This window comes from Malus sylvestris, chromosome 5 (genome assembly GCF_916048215.2).
Source record: "Malus sylvestris chromosome 5, drMalSylv7.2, whole genome shotgun sequence".
In the NCBI taxonomy this organism is placed as follows: Eukaryota; Viridiplantae; Streptophyta; class Magnoliopsida; order Rosales; family Rosaceae; genus Malus; species Malus sylvestris.
Window position 1 is genome coordinate 31,762,565 of NC_062264.1, and position 18,096 is coordinate 31,780,660.

General features: G+C 39.7%; 1 protein-coding gene and 1 long non-coding RNA gene across 4 annotated transcripts; one reads left to right on the top strand and one right to left on the bottom strand.

Annotated features, from left to right (window-relative positions):
- Positions 1-74: 74 nt before the first annotated feature.
- On the bottom strand, positions 75-17,013 carry LOC126623652 (glutathione gamma-glutamylcysteinyltransferase 1-like). Of its 3 annotated transcripts, XM_050292612.1 has the most exons (9): positions 16,822-16,952; positions 14,880-15,168; positions 9,201-9,357; positions 2,473-2,711; positions 2,122-2,285; positions 1,910-1,961; positions 1,352-1,579; positions 715-1,206; positions 75-613 (listed from the first exon to the last, which is right to left on the bottom strand). In XM_050292612.1, the coding sequence occupies exons 2-9, from the start codon at positions 14,949-14,951 to the stop codon at positions 527-529; spliced, it is 1,491 nt and encodes a 496-aa protein (XP_050148569.1). In that variant the 5' UTR covers positions 14,952-15,168; positions 16,822-16,952; the 3' UTR covers positions 75-526. The 3 variants fall into 3 exon arrangements, with proteins under 3 accessions (XP_050148569.1, XP_050148567.1, XP_050148568.1); XM_050292610.1 differs by lacking the exon at positions 14,880-15,168 and having other exon boundaries at positions 16,822-17,013; XM_050292611.1 differs by lacking the exons at positions 14,880-15,168; positions 16,822-16,952 and adding an exon at positions 9,784-10,085.
- LOC126623654 (uncharacterized) lies at positions 2,670-8,659 on the top strand. The gene is made up of 3 exons (XR_007623827.1): positions 2,670-2,756; positions 4,418-4,773; positions 8,540-8,659. It is a non-coding gene; the product is annotated as an uncharacterized LOC126623654 (long non-coding RNA).
- Positions 17,014-18,096: the final 1,083 nt, after the last annotated feature.

An 18,096-nucleotide genomic window follows, 5' to 3' on the forward strand; every position in this document is an offset into this window, starting at 1 on the left:
CATACTTACTTTTAGCATTTGAATTAATCAAATAAGAATAATTTAAAAAATAGCAGGAACGTGCATAGACAAGTGCGAAAATAATTTCCCTCGCACATCGCCACTATATTTATATGAGCTCTTCAAATACAAAGTATGTATAGCTTCAATTGAATTTGCAACCCAATTCATCTTTGCACCTCAATTCTCAATAACTCTGTGCGAGTAGAGAGTCAGACCAAACTGACAGGAAAATTGGGTAGCATTAGACTAAAATTCAACCAAAAACCACAGTGATCAAGAATTTTGATCGTAAAATACAGTGCAAACATCCTAACATCGGTATTTCAGTTAGCACGCAGCTCAGCCAGCGGCTTCATCTGAGGGAAACAACCGGCTCTTCGCCATGACTCTTCTTGATCATTCAGTTCTGTAACACCTATAGCTTTCTGCAGTGCCTCTACCTATCCGTAACTTGATAAGCATGCCTTTTTTGCTTGATGTCAGTTCGCGATAACAGGAAAATCAGAGTAAACGTGAAAGAAGTCTAAGCGAGAGGAGAGCCAAGATCTTCGTCTACCCTATCCTCTTGGCATTTCTTGAGGAGGTGGAGCTGGCGTCGCAAGTGCAAAACCTGTGCCAAACCAGTAGGTAATGTTATAGGATATTTGAAATAAAAGTCGGTGCAGATTTACTGGAAAAATTAACTGAAAACTACAAGACATTTTAACTTACCTCTTCTTGAAGCAAGGTAGGAAGATTTACAGTGGAAACAAGGTTAGATATTTCTTTTGAAAGCTTCTCGTCTTTGATCCCAGACCATGTCCCTGGTGGCAAGGCCAGTAGAAGTGCTGTTAGAACGTCATTGCTAGCTGGATGCATCCCAATTGCACAAGAACATCCTGAGTTTGTTTTTGATGAAGGAACAAGCACGTCCATCCTCTCCTCGGTTCCACCATTTACCACTGTCCCACTCACAACCGTGACTGGCTTGTCGCCATTTGCCTTGAAGCATTTCACACATGTTTCCTGACAGCAATACACCCCCGAGAAGGTAGAGTTCCCCGACAAAATTTGTGCGCCTTGGCAGCAAACGCTCGCAGCAATGTTGGGCAAGTTTTCTTCATGACCGGAATATAAGTTTCCGCAGCATGAATGTGCTGAAGATAATAATTCTGCCACATGTTTAAAAAGGCCAGTGTCCTGGACTTGTCTCAGTACCTCCTCCTGCAAATAAAACTTAGGTATTGAGATTAGAACTAGAAAATTGTTTGGGGTTCTTAAGGATAAAAAGCGGGACGATTTTATGCAGGAAAAGGGAAAACAAAGAAACTGAAAATAAGTAAATGTGAAGCTCTAGAAGACAGATCACCTTGACAGCAAGCCTAGCTTTTTCCTCTAGGCTTAAGCTTTGGCCACCATCCTCTCGTCTCCGAACTTCTGCAACCCACTTGATGAACTGCCCAAAATAGGATGGGAGCGACATAAAAACAACAGAGAGAACTTCCTGAATGTCTTTCACCTCCTCCGATTTTAGAAGAAGAGGAACATCATCCATTAAGTATTTCGCAACACCAACCCAACTCTCATGTTTGCAGCTCTGCAACAGATCCCACAGAGAAATGGATAAATATCTTCAACGATCATACAATAAGTAAGCAATCCAAGATTTTTGATAACTCCAGCACCCAAACATAAATACTTTTGTCAAACACAACATAAGAGAGAGACGGCCTACAATAATGACAATTTAACAAATCAAAATACATCATATAGGTAGAGGTCATATTCACTAGGACAGGAAAAAGTATATAAAAAAAATAACAAGCTGCAGAGAAAAACATGCACATTCAGACAACCACAACGAACTGTGTGCTAGTATACAGGGGAGTTCGGTTTGGGTACAGAGTCATCAAATTGCCAATCATACCAGGGTATAAAGTTGTCCTGGCTCACTGTGAGGCCTGGATATAAGCATGAACCTGCGCAAAAAATGGAATTCAATAATTCAGAATGTTATTAACATTCAATGCATCTCATTTCTAGCAAAAATATATAGAAATTGCTTCTGACATGCATATCCAATAATTGGGATAATATCCAGTATAAAGGTAATATTCACTAGCACACACTAATGCATACCCTCTGCGTTGTCCAGTAGATGAATCAACATTATTCATGGCGTCCCAAAGAATTTTGAGGGGTACCCAATGGGGAGGATACTTAAAACGTGCAACATCCAAAATAAGCGCCATGTCTCTTTCAGCATGATAGCCACCAATTGGTGAAAAATGACCAGTACCCGTCTGCAGTAAAAATTTGATTCATACTAGTCAATACCTGATCAGCTTTCAAAGAACTGGGGAGTGTGACACAGGGTCATATAAGCAGAATCCATAAATGAGATAATCATCAGTATAGTAGAATAGTAATTAAAATTGAATTGACTAATGGTTCCACCAAAGAAATTGTAGAGCAGAACAGTAATATAACCTGTTTGAGAACTGATCTATCGTATGAGGAGATCACATGACAATCATCAGAAGTAGAACATCTCAATACATATTTACGAAACTCATCAATTGTGCTATGATTTGTGCGAAAGGCTTCAACTTTTGCTCCAGCACAGTGAGCCAAGCAGACTAGCTTCCCAAATGAGATGCCTTTTACCTTGACAGTCTCCAAAGGCTCGCAGCAGTCTAACATAGATTCATCAAACCATCTCCAGGGTCCTGTGAGAAAGAACTCAGTTTTAATCAAGGAAGAAAATATCGGTAGTCCGAAAACACGGAAATATCGATGGAAATATCGGGATAATATCGATATCGATAAAAATTACATGGAAACCACGGAAATTGTAAGAAAAACTTGGAAATTTTTATTGAAACTTTGCAGGATGTTTATTTAGTCAATTATCTATTAGTTTATCACAAAAAATTGGAAGGAAATGCATTGCATGATGGATTTAACTGATTTAAGTTGATTATATAGCGAGCTGGCAAACATTGTGAGTGTAGAAAAAATGTAGTAAATAATGAAAGAAGTTTAAACACACCATAATCATTTATATAATGAATTAGTACAATGGGAGGGGTTCGAATATTTTAGCATATTTTCATATTTTCACAAAACCATAATCATTTATATATAAAGAATTCAAAACAAAACCATATATATACAAAGAATTAAAAACCTAAAATTTCTTATTTCCCACCCCCAAACTTAAATCACACATTGTCCTCAAGGTATGAGAAATAAAATAAAGAAAAACAAACAAGAAAATAACAAAACTACGAAATCCTAGGAAATGTAGAAGGACGATCAAAGATAAAACAAAAAAAACTAAGAAAATAAAATAGGAAAGAGAAATAGAAAAACAATAAACGAAAATAAAATAAAACAGAAAACAGAAAATAAAAGAAAAGGAAAAAAAAAATTGACACACCAGAGAGATTCGAAGAGAAGAACTGTGAGCTTGCCAAGGTGAGCTAACAAAAATATGAAAAAATAAACCACTACATTACACCTCGGGGCTTCGAACGCAAGACCTGAGAGCTAGAAATGGCGAAGATGCGCTGACCAACCCGCACAAGTCCACCTGTGTCAAATGCTAGAAACAGCTACAATTTAAACTGGTGTAGCAGCGGCATCTGTCATTTGAAAACCCTAGCTATTCTTGAACACACATTGGATCCCCTTCCACTCGCCTCGAGCCCAGAGCCAACGGCTCTCTTTTGTCCATTCCCATGTCAGAACCTAAAGGCTTTCCCTCTCTCACTTGCACCCCGTCAGAACCTAAAGGCTTTCTCTCTCTCGAACTCTCTCGAACTCTCGTTCTCTCACTCCATTTCCCCGATCGCACCCACACCCAGGCACACCCAAATCCGTCCACCCCGATGCCAGCGCTGCATCTCCACCACCCTCCTGAACTCTCCCTCCCTCTCCTCCGTCTCTGGGCAGCACGGCGACGCGCAGAGGAAGCTCGGCTGCCGTTGGGACGACGGAGTCTCTGCCTCGGTCTCTCCGTCTTCGTCTCTGCCTCGGTCTCTCCGTCTCCGTCTCTCCCTCGGTCTCTTTGTCTCCGTCTCTCCCTTGGTTCGGTCTCGACTCTCTCCGTAGTCGATCTGGTTTCCTCCTCCCTTTCTCACCTCCATCATCCTTCTTCTTCGATCTGGTTTCCTCCTCCCTTTCTCACCTCCCGGCGGCGGCGACGACACCGAATATCGCGATAATATCGGTAATATCGCGATATTAGTGATATTATCGCGATATTTTAAAGATATTTTATTTTTAGTCAAAAAAATATCGCTGGGGCAAAAAAACGATATTATCGGCGAAATATCGCCGATAATATCGATTTTTAATACCTTGGTTTTAATACATATAGATTATAGGATCTAACTCGACAAAAATCACTAAACAAAAACGTTTATTATAGTCAAGGCGTTTGCAAACTAGATGGGAGGCAATAATGAGAGGCAACAACTGCTATAATGTGTAATTCATTTTATACTGCGTAAAGAATAGCAAGGAAAAACATCGTACAATACTAAAGTGTCACACTTGTAAGAGCTAACCAAGAACAAATTCTTAAATCCACCAAATGTTTCATCATTCTAAACATATACTCGATAGGACAATAAAGCAATTAGTCTAAGATAGTTTTATCATCAACAGCTCAGATTATAATGACCTGGACAATTTCGAAAGTCAATTGTGGAGCCAAAAAATAATCAAGAGGCGACACGTGGATTTTTAGGTGAAGAGGACAAAATTACCCTCGAGACACACCGGGTTTCCTACACGCGAACAGCGGAGAATCATCCATCAACCAAGTCAAGAGTGCCCAAAATAGGTAACAAGTTCAAATTTATCTCATCCAACTTTACTCCATATCCTCTACAAGGAAATCATTCCATAACCTTCAAAACCTTCCATATAAATTAAATTAATTAGGCTAATAATGGATTAATTCCTAATTAATCCATTAATCACCAAATTAATTACCATTACACCTCAAAAAACATCCAAGGGCCGGCCACTCTCTCTTCCAAAGAGGGCCGGCCATGCTCTATAAATAGGACTCCATTTTCTTTGAAAGACTAGGTCGACACTCTTGCAAAACTCCAAAAACTCTCTAAACACTTTTCTTTCTAAATTCTAACTTTGGCATCGAAGGTTCTTCGGCCAAAGCCCCCCCATTCATCGTGGGCGTGTGAGGCTTTTAGCCTTAACCAAAGGTGTTAATTGTTTTGTAGGTGTAATTTTGTCCAAGATCAAGGAGAAAGAAATTTGCATCCACGAATCGGTGCTTTCATTGAGAAAAGAGTCACACACTCGTAGAAGACTCTTGCATAAAAAGGTTTTTCTCTATTTTTTAGTCCACTTGCATTTTTTTCGTACGTTCTTATTATTATAATTTTTTATTTGCAAAGATTCTTTAATAAAATGTAAAAGAGAAATACAATGGCTAGAAATTTAAAAAATTCCACGAATGAAAATTCCAATATCCAAGAAATGGGACCGCGGCGATCCACGAGACTAAATGTGATCTTAGGGGGAGCGGCACCACCACCGCAAGGTTCCACCGCGGTGGCTACCAGGAGCCACTCATGGTGAGGTCCATGGTGTCACCACTACCACGACCCGAGCCGTGCCACCAACGCAAGCCCAATGCGTTGCCAAGCCGAGCCCAAGCCTCACACTCGCGTGCATCACGCACCGAGCAGCCCACTCTTGCGGCTCAGCCTGCTCCCGCCGGGCAGCTCACTCTCGTGGCCCAGCCTACTCCTGCGACCCAGCCTGCCATCGTGGCCTCCTAAGCAGCCCAAGACTATATCAACCATCCGGACCTACCATCAAGTTTCTTCACAGATTTGACATTTCCCAACTCAAATCTCACACCCGGAGCCTACCACACTTCCACTGCTCAAGGAGGCACATTCCTTCCAAGCTCTTCCAATCTAAATGATGAACAACACTCGTCTCAACAAGTCATAGAGTTGATGAGCACCCTTGCACAACAGACAACCTTGGTGAATCAACTCTTGCAACGCACCGAGATCCAACGTGCCTCAGACAAGGTGTCCCGAAGTAGGACAAGGGCATATAAACCTCTCCACCAGGGTTCCGGCAAGCAGCCCATCAACCAGCCACGATTTGAGCGTTCTAGCAGTTTACGCTCCTGCCTGGGTCCTTGGGATAACGTATACTCTCATCTTAGCGCGCAGAGGAGCGTGCATTCCCGATCAAGCCCATGGACGAGCATACGTTCACGGTTGAAGTCACACTCCGATTATCAATATGAACAACCTTCCAGGCGAAGTGTTCACTCACAACTAGGCTTGCAAGGAGTATTCTTCACCTCACATTGAAGTAGGCAGCACGGTAGACAGAGAGAAGCAGTCACTCAATCCGACTCAAGTTTAATCGACAGCCTGTTTGCCTCCCAGGAACATGCCACATGCACCGCAGTCGCGACATAGACGAGTCGATCATAGGGAAGAGTGGCCCAAACCCATAGGTCACGACCAGGGGCAGCCAAAAGTTCCACTACCCCAACAGAGGCAAATTCAAGAAGTTAAGAGGCTCCTAACTGAACAATTGCGCAATTTCCAACGTAACGAGCCTGCTGACGATGTGCTTCGACGAGACATGACCAACATAAGCATGTCACCATTCACAAATGAGATCGAGCAAACAGATCCACCTCGCGGGTTCACTATGCCTCACTTCACTCCGTACAAGGGAGACGAAGATCCGGATCGACATCTCAAGCACTACTGCAATACCATGATCCTCTAAAGGAACAACGACGCGCTTATGTGCAAACTTTTTGCCACAACTCTACAAGGCGAAGCGCAAGATTGGTTTCATACTCTACCGTCGTAGCATCGTAAAAGACCCTAAGGAGACAATTCGCGATTATGTCAAGAGGTTCAAAGCTGAGAAGGCCAAGATTGTTGGCTGCAACAAGGACATAGCAACGGCAGCATTCAGAAATGGGCTTCCCACCGAACATCCTTTATTCGGAAAACTCATCATGGGAGAAGAACTAACCCTAGCAGCTTCGTATGCTTTGGCAGAAAAGCATGCATTATGGGACGAGGCCAAGCAATCTAACAAAAACGAGTCGGAAAAAAAGCACATGGAACGTTCCTCGACCAAAGAAGACTCAGGGCCTGAAACATTCACCAAGTTCACAGTTCCAATCAGCCAAATTCTCCGCAAGCTCAAGAATGAACCTTGGTTCGAACTGCTGCCACACATGAAAGGCGATCTTACCAGACTGGATCATACAAAGTATTGCGCATTCCATCATGGACCAGGCCACACTACCAACGGCTGCCTAAAGTGGAAGCAGTACCTTGAGAAGCTGACAAATGAGGGTCGATGCAATGAGTATCTTGACAGGTCAACGAAACAGCCTACACAAGCAGGGGAAGTCTCCATCACCCCCTGAACCCCGTTTGGGCTTTTCCAAATAAGTTCGAAGTCTCAAACAGCTCGACGAACAAGACCTCGCAAGCCAAAGATTATCTAGTTTGAAATGCAGTTTCTACCTTCCAGCACAATTGATTTATTTCTTTATTGTCAATGAAGATTCAAGAAGTTACTCATAAGCCTGGTTCAACTGTTGTCCACAACAACTGCTCAAAACCCTTTCTAGGTTTACTCTCCAGTGTAAGAAGATAAACTAATTGATCTCTAATGCGAAAAGGTAAACCAATTCCCTGACACCCATATGGGTTTGCTCTCCAGTGTGAATAGCCACGTTTGCACTTAATAGTTCACTCATCCGACACTTCATCTTCAGCAGCTCCAATCTTGGCAGCTTTATCCTTGACTGCTCCATATACGGCAGCTGAGAAATCAAACTCAAGCAGTTTCCTCATTTTTGGCAAGCAGCCCAAACATGGCAGCCCAAACCGTTGCCCATGCCACGTCACTTCCTCGTCCCATGCCGAGCTAATCCTTGGATTCAATCAAGCCGAGCAGCATAAGCAATGGCCCCTGCCACACCACCTCATTGGCCCATGACAAGACGACTTGTGGCCCCTGCCAGCCGATGTGCCGCACCACCCCGACGGCTGCCCCGTGGCAGCACCTCCCAAGAAGAAGACAAGGAGAATTAAGATTTCCTTACATCGATGCGGCGCAGAGAAGACGAAGAAAGCAACGAAAGACGGTCATTTGCACGAGTAAGTGTAGAAGATTGCTAGAGGAGGGGGAACAAATATCCTCTAAGCTTTCTCTCTCTTGTAGGGTATAATCACTCTCCAAAGTTGATTTAACAACCCAATTAAGGTGGACTTAAATAAGCTTTGAGAGAAATTTATTTCCCTTTCCTAGAAGGATCTAATTTCATATTAAAGAGGGAATCTACATCAAAATAGGAAGCAGTCTTAAGTTTCCTAGAGCAAGAAGATCTCTACACCTGCTGCCCTTTCCTACGAGCAGCCCAGCAGGTGTGGGGGCATTTGTGGAGCCAAAAAATAATCAAAAGGCGACACGTAGATTTTTAGGTGAAGATGACAAAATTACCCTCGAGACACACCAGGTTTCCTACACGCGAGCAGCGGAGAATCATCCATCAACCAAGTCAAGAGTGCTCAAAATAGGTAACAAGTTCAAATTTATCTCATTCATCTTTACTCCATATCCTCTACAAAGAAATTATTCCATAACCTTCAAAACCTTCCATATAAATTAAATTAATTAGGCTAGTTAATTGATTAATTCCTAATTAATCCATTAATCACCATTACACCCCAAAAACATTCAAGGGCCGGCCACTCTCTCTTCCAAAGAGGGTCGGCCATACTCTATAAATAGGACTCCATTTTCTTTGAAAGACTAGGTCGACACTCTTGCAAAACTTCAAAAACTCTCTAAACACTTTTCTCTCTAAATTCTAACTTTGGCATCGAAGGTTCATTGGCCAAAGCCCCCATTCATCGTGAGCGCGTGAGGCTTTTGGCCTTAACCAAAGGTGTTAATTGTTTTGTAGGTGCAATTTTGTCCAAGATCAAAGAGAAAGAAATTTTCATCCACATCAATCTAGTGGGAATTTATCCAATAGAACTTAAATGGATACGATTAACAGGATGGCGAATATAACAAAACTTGACTTTGTCAATGAAATTTAAAATGCCATTCACTAGCTGGTCCAACAAAATGATACCTTCAATCATATTAGCTGATAAAACTTCAAACCTTACCTTTCCATTTCCTTCCGGGATCAATGGCAAGGGCATTCAAAACCATGGACAGGCTCGCCAATCCGCAATAAGCGGGCTCGGATTGTGTCTGGAAATAAGAAATCAACCTATAGAAGTTCTCCATAGTTGCCCTCTGAATGGCTTCAAGAAAAAGCTCCTGCAATTCGAAAACCATCAAATTTAGTAACCGGAAAAAATGGTTCAGAACAGAAACACATGACAAGCAGGAAGATCATCCACTCCCTAGAAAAAAAACACAAGAACAAACCATATAACGTGACTTAATGAACAACCTGCTACATTCCCAAAAACACAGGCAGCCAAACAAATGTTGGATCATACATACACAGAACTCAAAATTCTTACAGAACTTTAACCGCAAACAAAAATTGGGGAAAATGACATATTCAGATTGTATTATAAAAGGGTATCTACAGAGAAATTAAAGTTTTAAGCTGTAATGCTAAATGTTAAGCATCACCAAAAAAAAATAAAAAAATAAAATATTGGGGGAAATTAAAAAATGAAAAATTTGAAGAAAAAGTAAGTAAAGGGGTGAGGAAGCTGCATCTGAAGGTTGTACCTTTCCCTGTAAGGAAGCAAATTCGACTGCCGGAGGAGAAGGAAGGGTTCGTCTGTACAGCCCCGCCATAGCCATGTTTTTAATTTATTTATTTTTTAACTAAAAAAATTAAACAAATAAAACGAAGAAAAAAATTGTGGAAGAAAATCAGATCTGGGTAGGGCTGAGAAAATTGAAGAGTCAACGTCAATGAATTTTCAAATTCTCGATTTGTCTGGTGCGTTGCTAGGGTTTTGGGTTTTGGGTTTTGGTTCGGATCGGCGTCGTGGAAAATTCTCCGTTGCGTTCGATTAGGAAAGGAAACCCGCGTAATAACTGTTTCGAAATGCCACAGCTTTTAAATTCTTCCAATCAATAATCAAACGGCAAGGATAAGATTGTCGTTTTCTCGGGAAGGGGTTGTCATTGCAAATTGGTAACTTTGACGAAAAGTTCTCGGTATTGTTAATTTTAACGAAAAATCACATATTTACACTAAAAAATCAATCCTGATACTATTCACTTTACCCTTTATTTTGTCCTTATCGTTAAAACTCAAAGTTTTCAAATTCTTTTCATTAGTTTTCCTTTGCAAATTTGGTATATCCCAATTTGTGATTTTATTTGACTTTAAAATTAATATGTTAATTAAGCGAAAGGAATTACGTGACATCTAATAAGTTAAGGACATTGTCCTTCTGGGATCTTCGATTGATGTAATCACTTATAAAAGAGTAGGGAAATCGAGTTAAAGATAAATGAAAGATTCAATTTTTTTTTTTGCAACCTCAAATGGAAAGTAGCAAAAGATTAGAGCAGCTCCAGCGTGTGCTGGAGCCCGAGGGACAGGCGAGTGAACAAGGCCAGAGAGCCCGAGCAATCAAGTCCAGCGTGTGCTGGCAAGGGAGCCCGAGCAGGCCTAAGCTAGAGGTCGATATAGAGTTGCCAGCTCGGAGTGGGTTTGATGCAAGGCTGACGTCGCCCTGACGTTAGCCACGTTTTTTCTTCTATTTTGCCTCAACGTCAGTTGGATCTCAACCCACAAATTTGTCGGAGTTTGCTCCGAGGAAGTGACCAAAAATTGGGCAAGGTTTCAGAGAAATTGCAGGGGGTTAAACCTTTGGTTTCGAACTGGAAAAACACCACAAATCTTGTCCCAAGCAACATGAGGACATAATGAAACAAGATTTGCATAGAGAACCTCACATGGGTTCGAGTTTCAGATCTTGAAGCTCTCGGCTTCAATGGTGGTTTACACCGTGATGGTCCAATGACGCATGCAACGGTATAGCAAGGATCCTTTAGTCCCAAAGATTAAAGCTTCATGGTTTTGGAGTTTGATTTGTTTAATTTTCGAATAGGAAAGTGGGTGAGAAAGATGAGTGGAAGGAGAGGGAGTGACATGAGGGGGTGGAGAGGTGCATGGGAAATTCCAAGCAATTGCAAAAAATATTATTATTTTATTTACCTGTCGTTAGGGCTATTCAAGTGTAAGGGTGGAGATGCAAAATGCAATTATTGTTCATTAAGGGCAATTACTGTTCACTAGGTGGATTAAATAGTGGATAACCTGAGGAGGCCTTTCCCACGGTGAAACGGCTCTTATGTTGTAAAAGAAATATTACGAATTTGGCACTCCTCATATCGGATACACATACTTTTTAATATTGATTGACTTATACGCTCTAATATTAAATAATTATTTAAGTTGTATAAACTTTTTAAAAATATAATATTTTTCTAAATACACTATCATAACACGAGTACGTTTGCCGGTTTGAATGTTTCACTCCCAACTTATTGCAACTGATATTCGCATGTGATGCAAAAATTCAAAAAATCAAGTTGACAATGAGTCAAAAATTATCTTCAAAACGTATTGATTGATAAACAAGTGAATGATTAGAATTTTCTTTCAAGATTGGATTTAAAATTTGGTTTAGCAATACCTAATCATCCAAAATTTGTATGAACTCAATCTATGATAAACAAGTGAATGGCTAATTTACCTATTCATATCGAAATACGGCAAGAATGCATTCCCTGAGAGAAAAGTGTGACAGCCCATCCCGAAATATTTTATCGATGGTGTGAAATGACTTATATACCTTTGAGCGTTGAGTTGTGTGTGTAAATGAGCTAAGGTTAAGGGACCAATTGGTTATATTCCTAATTAATTGGACCCAATTAGTACTAAAGGACTTAATGTTTTGTTTGATTGATTGCAAACTGGACCACACACACACTCATACCACTCTCGTTGACCCTTTCTCTCTTTCCTCCCTCTCGGATTTTTTTTCCATTTCCATACAACCGTACGGACAACTCCTACCCTAGCTCTCCATTCACGAATGAGGTTGTAGTTGGTGTTTTTGGAATCCTTGCAAGTCCAAGAGTCAAACCATAGAGTTGGTTGGACGTGGGGACTTCGGAAACTTGAGAACCATGGAGCTCCGATAGGTGTACAGTTCACTTGTCGTGATCGCGGAATGTCCATCAAGTTTTAGGGTGCTAGGGAGCTTTAGAACTTCTTCACAAAGCTTAGGGAAGAGTTTTGAAGGGTTTTGGACGTCGGGAAATCCCAGTTTGTGGAGTTGCAGAAGTGGCCGGATTATTGTGATTTTTCCAGCAAGATCCCGTGAGTTTTGGGACCTTAAAGTGGTAAGAATGTGTTCTTCTCATCCTAAGCTTCATTTTGGTACAAATTTCAAGGAATTTGGTTGAAAAATGAGTGAGATATGAAGCTTTGAAGTTTTTCCAGAAACCGACAACGCAGCGGTGGTCGGCGCCGGACTCTGGCAAACCAAGGAAGGAGAAGGAGCATATTCCATCAAAGTTGATGGAATATCCTAACGGCGTCAAGTATCTTTAACGGCATATTCTATATTTTAACGGAATATTCGCTAATGGCGTTAACTATTTCGTTTGGTGTGCCAGACACGTGCCTACGCATGTGGCTATGCCTTGGCCGGAGCGTGAGGGCACGTGGGACGTCGGAAATTTTTTCTAAAAATATAGGGTTTCTCGTGGGGTTGAGTAGGTCACTGTGGTATATTCAAACACCCCAATTGAGTAATGTATGAGAAGTTATTACCTAGTTTTGTGTATGTGCTTTAAAATAACGTTTATATAGTTGTTTCGCATATAGGTGAGACTTATCCTGAGGACGAGCGCAATCAAGCGAGACTCGGGGGCTACGACCCTTCCACATATATGTGAGTGGGCTTTTGGTTTTCAGTATATACTTATATACTTGGTATTTTTCCCAGAAAATGTGTTTAAATGAAATTATGTTCTGAAATGTCATGCCTATTGATTTATGCTTAGACTATGAATTAGAATAGTAATTGCATATATTTATGTTCGATGTTGTGGATGCTCAGGTAAGTACCAGGTGAGTTGTAGATTGTTTATGTCAATTGATGATTATGTGAAATGTGTTGAGAGCTCATAAACTTGTACCCCAGTGTTAGTGCTCCCACCCGTGGTTAAGGCACAATCCCTCACGTGATGTTCACCTCCCGCACCATACGTTCACCTTGGATCCAAGTTAGGTGCACAGTCCTGTCGTACATACCACTTTAGGTGGTTTCGACTCGTAAGTGACCAGCGATTATTCGCACAATCTTCACGTGATCGTAGCACTAAAGCGTATTTATTTACACTCAGTCCTGTCGTACAGACCACTATAGGTGGTTCTGACTCGTGTGCAGGCATACTTGTTGAGCTATAGATTCAACCGTACATGCCACTTTAGGTGGATCCGGCTGATATGTTATTTCTCATGAGCTTTTTCACATGAGTTACTTATTATGTTAATTTAAGATATTTGGCATGGTATACTTATGAATAACGTTTTCTGAGCATGGTTTTGAGATATGTATATATTCTACTTTCTGGGAAATTATACAGGTTTTACGGCAAGGGGTTACTATATTTGATGTTGAAATGGTTTTGAAAAGCTTTGTTTTTGCCCACTCACACTTTCTGTTTTGTGCCCCTCCAGGTTTCAGGTAGGAGTGCTTGTTGGTGGCTTACGAGGATTTGACGGAGGTTCTGACAGATTATCACCAATGTAGGATCACCTTTGGGTTTTGTATAATTAGTATTCGTCATGCTGGACTGCACTTAGGCTACTTATGCTCTGGTTGTGCAATCACACTTAATATCGCACTTGCACCTTATCTTATCTAGTGCTCTAGTTGGTTTGGTTTTTGTTTATTCGCATTTCTTATATTAATATTGCTTCCGCATTGTGCACATGACTACGTCACCCTCACGTGACAGCTAGCATGCCTCAATCTAGGTCGGGGTGTGTCAAAAATAGTGATAGATGTGGTCACTCTTTGGTATAAAAATTGGGTTGGGTCAAGCAATTCAATTTCTTAGTATAAGGAACTTTTTATTTCGTATCTAATTTAGGTTACTATACTTCTTTTGCGCGTTTTGTTCGTGGTCAAAAAGATAAACACACAATTTTTTTTTTTTTTTTTAACAAACGAAGAGTTTGATGTGGGGTTTAAGTGGAGAGTGTCAATAAAACAAACCAAAATCAAATAGGCTCGATGTGTACTGTTGAGATCACTCGATATTACGGTGTGAATTATTATGCAATAAAGCTTCAAAATCATGTTAGTAAATGTATTTTATTTTACGCAAATCCTTTTTTTAATTTAACAAACAATATTTTTATATTTTTATTTACATTTCCCAACCAAAATAGGTATTTCAAATCTCATTCCTCGGAGAGCTCTCTAGCTTTTAAGAAATGTAAAATGAGGTTCTAACACTAATGTGTTCTAACACAGAAACACTAATGTGTTGTGTTCACATTTCATACTTGCACTGAGGTTCTTAAATATGAAAGCCATTATAATAATGAACCCAACATAATAACCCTAATGTGCTTTTAACAGACACAAATAAGCCTACTAATTAACCCTCTTTTTTTTTAACAAGCAATACTTTTGGAGGAAGAAATTGAACACAAAATCTCTGTACAACGGTAAACTTCTTAACCATCTCAAGAGCTACATGATACGTCAAAGCATAACGCAAACTACAATCACGAAAACACGATTTATGCAAGAAGTAGACATTAATAAAGTGACACTGACCTTGCCCTCAGAAGAAGAGAATTCAATCGCGGGAGGAAAAGGAAGAGATCGTTTGTAAAACCCATTACACATGGAAATCTGTTCACTTTTCTTCTGCTTCAACCCCCACCATTCTGTTTAACCTTTGAAGAATATTGTTACGGTTTTCCGTGACAAAATCGTTAGAAACTGGGAGGAGAGAAAGGAAGGAAGAAAACTTGCTTCATGCGATCACTTAGTTGTGGAGTTTATGAAGAGCAAGGCACGAAGTAGTACGTGGACTTTTCCAATCTGTGACGCTTGGACTGCACTGCGACATGTTTGAAACATGAGATATTATATTGTTGTGATTGTGATTGAGGTCAACGATGGAAAATTTGGTAATCCCAAATCTGGTTGTTTTCGAAATGCCACGGCTTTTAAAGTCTTCCATAACAGCAAGGATAAGATTGTCGTTTTCTCGGGAAGGGGTTGCCATTGCAAATTTGGTATCCCAAATCTGGGATTTTATTTGACTATAAAATTAATATGTTAATTAAGTGAAAGGAATTACGTGATATCTAATAAGTTAAAGACATTGTCTTTCTGGGTCTTCGATTGATGTAATCACATCTAAAAGAGTTTGGAAATCGAGTTAAAGATAAATGAAAGATTCAATTTTTTTGTAGAACCTCAAATAGAAAGTAGCAAAAGGTTATGTTGTAAAAGAAATATTACGAATTTGGCACTCCTCGTATCGTATACATATTTTTTAATGTTGATTGACTTATACGCACTACTATTAAATAACTATTTAGGCTGTATAAACTTTTTAAAAATATAATATTTTTCTAAATACACTATCATAACAAGAGTACGTTTACCAGTTTGAATGTTTCACTCCCAACCTATTGCTACCTGTATTCACATCAAACGTTTATGTACTTTATAGTGATGCACATTTGATGCAAAAAAATTAAAAAAATCAAGTTGACAATGAGTCAAAATTATCTTCAAAACGTATTGATTGATAAACAAGTGAATTATTAGAATTTTCTTTCAAGATTGGATTTAAAATTTGGTTTAGCAATACCTAATTCATCCAAAATATGCATGAACTCAATCTATGATAAACGAGTGAATGACTAATTTACCTGTTCATATCGAAATACAGAGAGAGTGCATTCCCTGAGAGAAAAGAGTGATAGATGTGGCCACTCTTTGGTATAAAAATTGGGTTGGGTCAAGCTTTTCAATTTCTTAGTATTAGGAACTTTTTATTTCGTATCTAATTTAGGTTACTATACTTCTTTTGCGCGTTTTGTTCATGGTCAAAAAGACAAACGCACAAGTTTTTTTTTTTAACGAACGAAGAGTTTGATGTGGGGTTTAAGTGGAGAGTGTGGATAAAACAAACCAAAATCAAACAAGCTCAATGTGTAATGTTGGGATCACTCGATGTTACACCGTGAATTATTATGCAATAAAGTTCCAAGATAATGTTAGTAAATGCATTTTATTTTGAGCGATCCTTTTTTTTTTAATTTAACAAACAATATTTTTATATTTTTATTTACATTTCCCAACCAAAATAAGTATTTTACATTCCTCAGATAGCTCTCTAGCCTTAAGAAATGTAAAATGAGGTTCTAACACTAACGTGTTCTAACACACAAACACTAATGTGTTGTGTTTACATATCATTCTTGCACTGAGGTTCTTAATTATGAAAGGCCATTATAATAATGAACCCAAACATAATAACCCTAATGTGTTTTAACACAAACACAAATAAACCTACTAATTAACCCTTTTTTTTAACAAGCAATACTTTTGGAGGAAGAAATTGAACACAAAATCTCTGTGCAACTGTAGACACTCTTAACCATCGCAAGAGCTACATGATATGTCAAAGCATAACGCAAACTACAATCACGAAAACACGATTTATGCAAGAAGTAGACACTGATAAAGTGACACTGACCTTGCCCTCAGAAGAAGAGAACTCAATCGCGGGAGGAGAAGGAAGAGGTCGTTTGTAAAACCCATTACACATGGAAATCTGCTCACTTTTCTTCTGGTTCAACCCCACCATTCTGGTTATCCTGTGAAGAATATTGCTACGGTTTTCCGTGACAAAATCGTTAGAAACTGGGAGGAGAGAAAGGAAGGAAGAAAACTTGCTTCTGCGATCACTTGGTTGTGGAGTTTATGAAGAGCAAGGCACGAAGTAGTACGTGGGTTTTTCCAATCTGTGACGCTTGGACTGCACTGCGACATGTTTGAAACGTGAGATATTATATTGTTCTGATTGTGATTGAGGTCAACGATGGAAAATTAATCGATGTAATTTGTCTGCAAATCTCTGTTTTATTAGGGTAAGGGACAAAAACGGAGAATTAGAAAGATGTACGATTTGATAATCTTCTGGGAATTAATAGATAAACGTTCAGGGATGATTTGTCAACGATCGACACAGAGGGAAAGGGTGTGGAAATTAAGATTGTTTAACCTCGATTGATGCGGGTTTGATTTCTCTCCTACTTTCTTCCTCGTACACTTTCCAGAGTTTCTGTTCTTGTCCGTTTGATGAAGATCCTATGGTCATGATTTAATATATAAAATATTTCCCTTGTCTCTTGTTCTCTGCGAGAAATATTTTGTAGTGTATCACTCTGTGTTCTGATCACATTGAAAAATCTTTTCTTCTCTACATGTCAATATTCTCTAGTGCATGCTCCCATCAATTACTCAGCAGCCTTGGATGAGAGGGAGAGATGGAAAACCTAAAGGATTACAAGTAAGAGTCAACATTAAATCATAACCATATTGTGGATGCAAATTTTCTCCTCTTCGATCTTGGACGATTTTGCACCTACAAAACAACTAGCACCTTAGGTTAAGGCCAAGAGCCTCACGCGCCCACAATGAATGGGGGGGATTTGGCCGAAGAACCTCCGATGCCAAAGTTAGAATTTTAGAGAGAAAGAGTGTTTAGAGAATTTTGGGATTTTTGCCAAAGTGTTGGAATTAGTGTTTTGTGAAAATGGGACCCAATTTATAGGAGAGGAAATGGTGATTTATTTTGAGGGGTTATGGAGATAATGGGCTAGTTATTTTGGGGAGTTATGGAAATAATTGGCTAGTTAATTAGCAAATAGTAATAACCTAATTAACTAGCTATTTGAATGTCATAAAAAGGGGGAGAAAATGGCAGCAACAAACAGAAAATAAAGGGCATGGCCGGCCCTAGTGGGTT